At 33.7% G+C, this 6,490-nt stretch overlaps 1 protein-coding gene across 1 annotated transcript; it reads right to left on the bottom strand.

Moving 5' to 3' along the window:
- Nucleotides 1–4,924: 4,924 nt before the first annotated feature.
- On the bottom strand, nt 4,925–6,091 carry LOC103854839 (MADS-box transcription factor PHERES 1-like). The gene has a single exon (XM_009131799.1). The coding sequence runs from the start codon at nt 6,089–6,091 to the stop codon at nt 4,925–4,927; it is 1,167 nt and encodes a 388-aa protein (XP_009130047.1).
- Nucleotides 6,092–6,490: the final 399 nt, after the last annotated feature.

Below are 6,490 nucleotides of genomic sequence, written 5' to 3'. Positions count from 1 at the left end.
AAGAAGAGTGACGTTTGTATTTTCTTGTCTTAGTATCTTGATATTTTGGGAGAGGTTTAGGTGGGATCATGAATCCCGTGGGTTCACTTACTTTAACCTCAGTGTTCACCCATTGTTGTTATATTTGTTGTTTTGTTTCCACTTTTTAGTCTTTCATTTTCTATTGCTGATTTTTCTTTTGTTACATAGCACATATCTGTGTTCCTTAATCGGAACACACGACTTGGAACATGATTTTTGTCACATATTCAAATTGATCCGTCGACAGTGATGCAGTGCAGCATGTATATATTAAAGGAATATGCGCAAAACTAGAACGACACGCATCGTCAAGACTCGTTACTGAAAATGTGTATCGAAATATACATTTTTTTGTTATCGAAATATTATCAAGTGGTGAATCTATAGTAAATCTGATCCAAAGCCACACTTATCACGAGCTCACCGTTCACAATCACATCATATCATATTGGTTTCGTTGGCTCTATATCTGCTTCTTTATCACATGAGACTGGTGTCTCTGAAAGACAAAAGAAAACGAAAACCAACTACATTTGTTTTTTGCCTTTTTTGGTATTGTTTTAAAATGATTGGAAGGGTTGGGAAGGATACGGAACCCTTAGGGCATCCACATTGGTTACATCTCTAACAAAAGTCTCTTGATTTATTTTATTAATATCATTAAATTTTAAACACAATAAAATTGTAACCACTCACAACATGACCATTGTCATGAATTGTTAAGAGACGTCTCCTTTCAAGAATCGTCCCTTCTATTTTCTCTTTCTCTCTTATTCGTCTCTGATTTTTTTAACTATTTTTATCTTGAAAAATCATGGGAGGTACTCTCACTACTCATGCTCTAAGATAAGATTAATTGTAGAATTATAGAATAAATATATTATTGTGTTGTGTCTTATAAGTTACAAGAGATTTCTATATATACACAAGACTTAGATCTATCTCAATTACGAATATAACTTATCAATAAATTTTCGGTTTGGATTTCATAGACTTTATGTGTTTCACTTCATAATCAGATTTCAACGACGTTGGTTCGTAAGATACATATCTTGTTTCCTAATATATCTTCAATACTTCCCTACACGATAAATGTGGATGCAACAAACAAATCTGCAATTACAAAGTAAACTACGTATATCGTGGACACTATGTCAATAATGTACAAAAATGTCAATAAACTTTTTTGGGCAAAAACTCTTAGATATGGAAAGATGAAAATTTCAGCTCATATTTGGTCTTGATAATGAGAATACATTATGTGAGCTCAACTATAGACCCGTAAATAATCTTCCTTATCTCTGTCAATCCAAAACTTGAATTAAACAAATTGACCTAAAAAAGCAAGCGTTTCCTACAAAAACTCCCCCATAATGGAAACTATAACCAACAAATCTCAAACAATGGAAAAACAACACTTTGAGATATTCATATTATAAATAAATCTTAGACAAAATTTGTAACACTCTAATTTCTATTATATGTGGAAAGACTGAGAATTGATTTGGCTACTTATTTCAACAAAGTGCGTTTATCTTTTCGGGCACATGTCCGTTTAGAACTCTAGAGTTAATCATATTTGAGCTGGAGTAGTAGAAAGATGGGTGACCTATCAGAAAGTGATTCGCGATATCGTACGAATGAGGTCACCCACCAAATAGATCTCGTGCGTCCTGATAATCTTTATCGGTTCGCGATATCGTGCAAATGTGATCATCCACCACATACCTTTCTCGGTACTTTGACCTCACTCACGGGTGCACACGTCAAAGGTCAGGGGACTGACACCATTAAATCTCTCGGAAACTCTTTCACACACCAAAGCCAAACTATAAAAATTTCTTGGAAAATAACAAAGCACGTAGAAAACTATTGCATGTAACACAATAAAACCCACTAAAGCTTTTAATTAATAAAACCAAACACTAAGTTTAGTTAAAGATCACGTGAACATTATTTCAAGCTTATGTTGCTTCACGTCAAAATCATCATCTGTATAGTCTCCGTCATCATCATTACCTTCCTCATCGTCAACACCACCAATGATAAGCATCATCAAAGTTTAAAACATATAATGCGGAAGCTTTAATTCTGATCCCTAAGAATCGAATGCTCTGATCCACAAGACTTAAACCTATTTCAACTAGGAATAATAATTTATATAAATCTTATGATATATATATATATATATATATCTAAATCAGATATTTATTAGCACAATAAATTTTATATAACATTGTTCAGTTTGGATTTCATGGATTTCATAATCAGGTTTAAACGGTTCGTAACAGTTGGTTCCCAAATACATATCTTTCTAATATATCTCTAATATTGATGTTTGCATATTAACCTATATTTTATTGCATAGTTCACTCTACACTATGTTAGAACATAGAATTCATACATTTTAGTTATATTCTCACATAACTAAGCATTCTTGTTGACTCTCACTTCCAAACAATCAGCAGACCAAGCTTCAGATCTTCGTGGGCCTGGCCACTACACTTTCTGAAACTGCCAACCGAATTACCAAGCTACCAAAACCAAGGTTTCTAAAGCAAAGCTAGACACGTCACCAAAACTCGTAGTTCGAACCCGTCTAAGTAACCTATAAGTATCGGATTTGAGCTTAGTTATATAAGCTGAACTTAGTCTATTTGAGCATTATATGTTTTGAGTTTAAACCCATTTGGATTAGGACCGACTCGAAAAATCCAAAACTTTACATTTAATATAAACAGTATCATTCTAGTGGTCGTAGTCAATCTTGATATTGATATATTGTTTTAAAATACAAAATCAAAACAAATATATAAGTTAAGAATGTACTGTACTGCTTGATCATTACAAAATTTATATTCTAAATTCGACAAAGGTACCTTCTTCTCAAAGTAAAACATGTTTTTTTTGTTCTCTTATATACTTAGCTTTAATTTACGTTTGATTATCTTATTAAATTTGGTTTGTTTGGTTGACAAAAATTTTTTTGGTTTGTTTGTTATAATGTTTTAAAGTAAATGCAAACACATTTGTTAAAGAATAAAAGTTTAAGCTGACTTTATATGTAAAGACAGAGAGTTGAATCTGTCTTTTATGAAAATTTGGATAGTTTAAAATGGTGGAAATGACATATACAATGTTATAATAATTATTTCAAAAAGTCCAAAAAACTTAACAAGTCCTATTAGGTCGGACTTCAATAGATAGGCCCAAAATATTTATGGGCCATGCCAGACTCAAATATTTAAGAGCTTTGTGGGTTTTGGACTGGGTGAGCCTAGTTGACATTCCTAAGCAAAGCATGAGACACAAATATTTGGTTTTTGATTTCTCTGACTAATTTAAGTTTAAAGATTTCCTATGGATTTCTGAGACCTATACCCTGAGATTATTGCAATACCATCATATTATAAAGAATTTTCGGTATCATTTTCATCCCTTTGCTTAGAAGAGTACCTCACAACCATGCCACCTTGTGTAGCAGTTTATACATGGCCATAAAGTGCAATCAAGACTATTTTTGTTTCTATCAGTGGTGAGGATTTGCTCTTAATATCACTTGTGACTAATTCTCAGCTATTGTTTATCTGTTATGAAGGTTTTTCAACGCATTCAAGGTTTGTCTTGAATTTCTATCAACTTCATATGAAGACTTATCCTGTTTAATTTCTTTTGTCAAATTAGTTTATATTAATGTGTCTCAAAGAGGATGCTTACTTCATTTTTGCCATTGTAGTATTTGAGTTTGAGTTTAATGAAATTTATGTTCCAAAAAAAAGAACATTATTTTTGACAAAAGGTTCATCTATTAAAATGCATGAAACATACAAAACTATGGCTTCAAACATGAATTATGATAAACTGTTCATATTTTATAAGAATAAATCATTTAAATTTATGTGCTTTAGGCCTTCGCTTTATTAGGATGTGCCATAAATAATAGTTTCCTTTTAAGTAACATTCACTTTACGAATTTATACTGGATTTTTCTTAAGTTAACATGCTCTTTCTGCAAGCTGCCATGGAAAAAATGCACTGTGGAAGTTAAGCTACGAGTTACGGACAACAATCATCTTGATGTAATAACAAGCAGTCGTCATTTTTAAAACATGCGTAAACTTCTATGTATAATCCCAATAGACAAACACAAGTGTTATTGGTTTCTTGTTTGTTGAAAAACAACTACATATTGCAATAGCAATGACATATTTTGTTACTTGTGATGTGTGTAGTGACATTAACATTGTCTATTACGTTAGAGAAGCATTTCAAAGTTTGTATAAATGCTATACGGACCATTTCAAATTGTTTGGACCATACAAAAGCATGAACAAGTCAATGAACACAACCTGTTTCCACCTAGTCCCACATTCATGGTCTATTGACTCTATCTTTGAGAATATTGGTTTAGGAACAGTAAGGACATGTTTGTTCATCAGTTGTGGTTTGTAATGTGAATATGTTTCTGCTTAGTGAGAGAAACATTAAGGAATAATTGGAGAATTATGTTATCTTGATAGTCTAAGTGACTCTTTATTGAATGACATGTGGCTATAAGAGGATACTGTTTTATCTTAAATAAGCATTCTACATCCCTACAAAATTACATGTCACATAACTATATATTCTGTCTTATGGCCACGTTTCTTGATCAATGGTTTGGCTAATGATATTTGCTTGCGAAATGCTCGTTGCGTTCTTCTTTCGTGGCTTTAAGTAAACAAAATCTTTATATGATTTGATAAAAAAAACAAAAGTCTTTATTCGAAATGATAAAATATTCAAAGACAATATGGTACATGATACAATATTGTCTGATAAAGATAATAAAACAACTGATTTAAAGGCAAAAACCTTTAATCATTACAATATATGAAATTTCAGAAATGCAAACGCAAACACTTCAGTCCAAATCAAACCTTGTTGGCCAACCATTGTTGATGCTGTGACCATAAAGATCGGCGGCGGCGGTGGTGGTGGTGATGGTGGAAGGCATCTGACTGGTGACTGGTAGTTGTTGGTCCATGGAAGCAACGCTTGCAAGATCTTGAACATCACTCATCTGCTGATTTAGATACTGATTTGAACTCTGTCCCTGATCATAATTCAAACCTGTATACATATCCTTGTTCGAACCATAGAACATAGGCTGCGTCTGATCATACAAGTTACCAGGAGGTTGGTATTGAAATGGTTCTTGATAATGCATATTCATACCCTGGCTCGAACCAGTGAACATAGGCTGGATCTGATCATAAACGTTAGGAGTTTGGTATTCAATAGGTTCTTGATGATGATTCGTATTCATACCTTGGCTCGAACCATAAAACATAGGCTGAGTCTGATCATAAAAGTTAGTAGGACATTGGTATTGAAATGGTTCTTGATGATTCATATTCTGATGATGAACATGATCAGGAGCCTGATCATTCACACTCATATCCATACCATCATATTGACGCATATGATCATAAGCTTCAGTAGGGTTAATTACCGAACCCTCGGTTCCGACAACAAAAGGGTTCACATCACCAACAACAGGACCAGGTGCATCTGCACCACCGACATTAGGAGGAACATGCTGAACACTCCCCTCGAGGAACTGGGTCCTGTAAGTTACCCTATTGGCATAACCACCAATGAAAAGATTCAGCTCTCTCATAAAACTTGGATCACCATACTGATGAGGCATCAGCGTCTTTCCCTTGAGAAGATCGAACATAACCTCTCTAAGTTCAATCTCTCGATTCTCAGCATGTAGCCTCCTTGCCTTCTCTCCATCTTTCTGGATCCTCTCCGACAGATAACTCTCATGGTTATGAATCTTACTGAACCCTTGCCTCTGCACCGCGTTTGTAAACTCCAAGTGCACTGCTTCAGCGCCTTCCCTTGACGGCCAAAACTCCGGCTCCGTATTGTCGCAGCTCTTGATAACCGCACAAACTTTGACACCGCAGAGGGTAGACAGCTCTTTGGCTTTCTTCATTAAACCTCTCTTCCTCTTCTTAAAAGTTTGGTTTCTTGACGATTTATTAGTTATGAAGTTTAGCTTTAACCTTCCCCTTTTCATTGTTCTGTGTGGGTGAAGGAGATAGTTATGTTGGTACTTGATTGTGCTCTACTGCTCTTGTTTATATAGTGTAATGAGAGGCTGGTATTACTTATGAAGGTCTTATCACTTTCTTTGGGATCATTTTGAAGTCATGAGTTGCAATAAATTTAATTATGACCAAGCTGGCAAGGTTGTGTAATTATTTATTACTACTTATAGTTAAATTTTCAAGTTTTCTATAACTATTTTATCCAAGTATATCAATCTTATTTTTGTTTTGCTAATACTTTTTTTTTTAACATTGTTCATAGATTTTGAAGTTATATGTAATGTTTGTGATTTTTTTCTGTATAATAGAATTATAAATCTTCAGTATAAATGTAGAATTGAAGATAAAAAAAATTAATTTTACTTGAT

Source organism: Brassica rapa, chromosome A02 (assembly GCF_000309985.2).
Source record: "Brassica rapa cultivar Chiifu-401-42 chromosome A02, CAAS_Brap_v3.01, whole genome shotgun sequence".
NCBI classification, from domain to species: Eukaryota; Viridiplantae; Streptophyta; class Magnoliopsida; order Brassicales; family Brassicaceae; genus Brassica; species Brassica rapa.
This window is presented reverse-complemented; position numbering and strand designations above follow the sequence as displayed.

Bases quoted from the DNA above. Each gene is read 5' to 3' on its own strand.
- LOC103854839 (XM_009131799.1), bottom strand. From the start codon at position 6,091: ATGAAAAGGGGAAGGTTAAAGCTAAACTTCATAACTAATAAATCGTCA.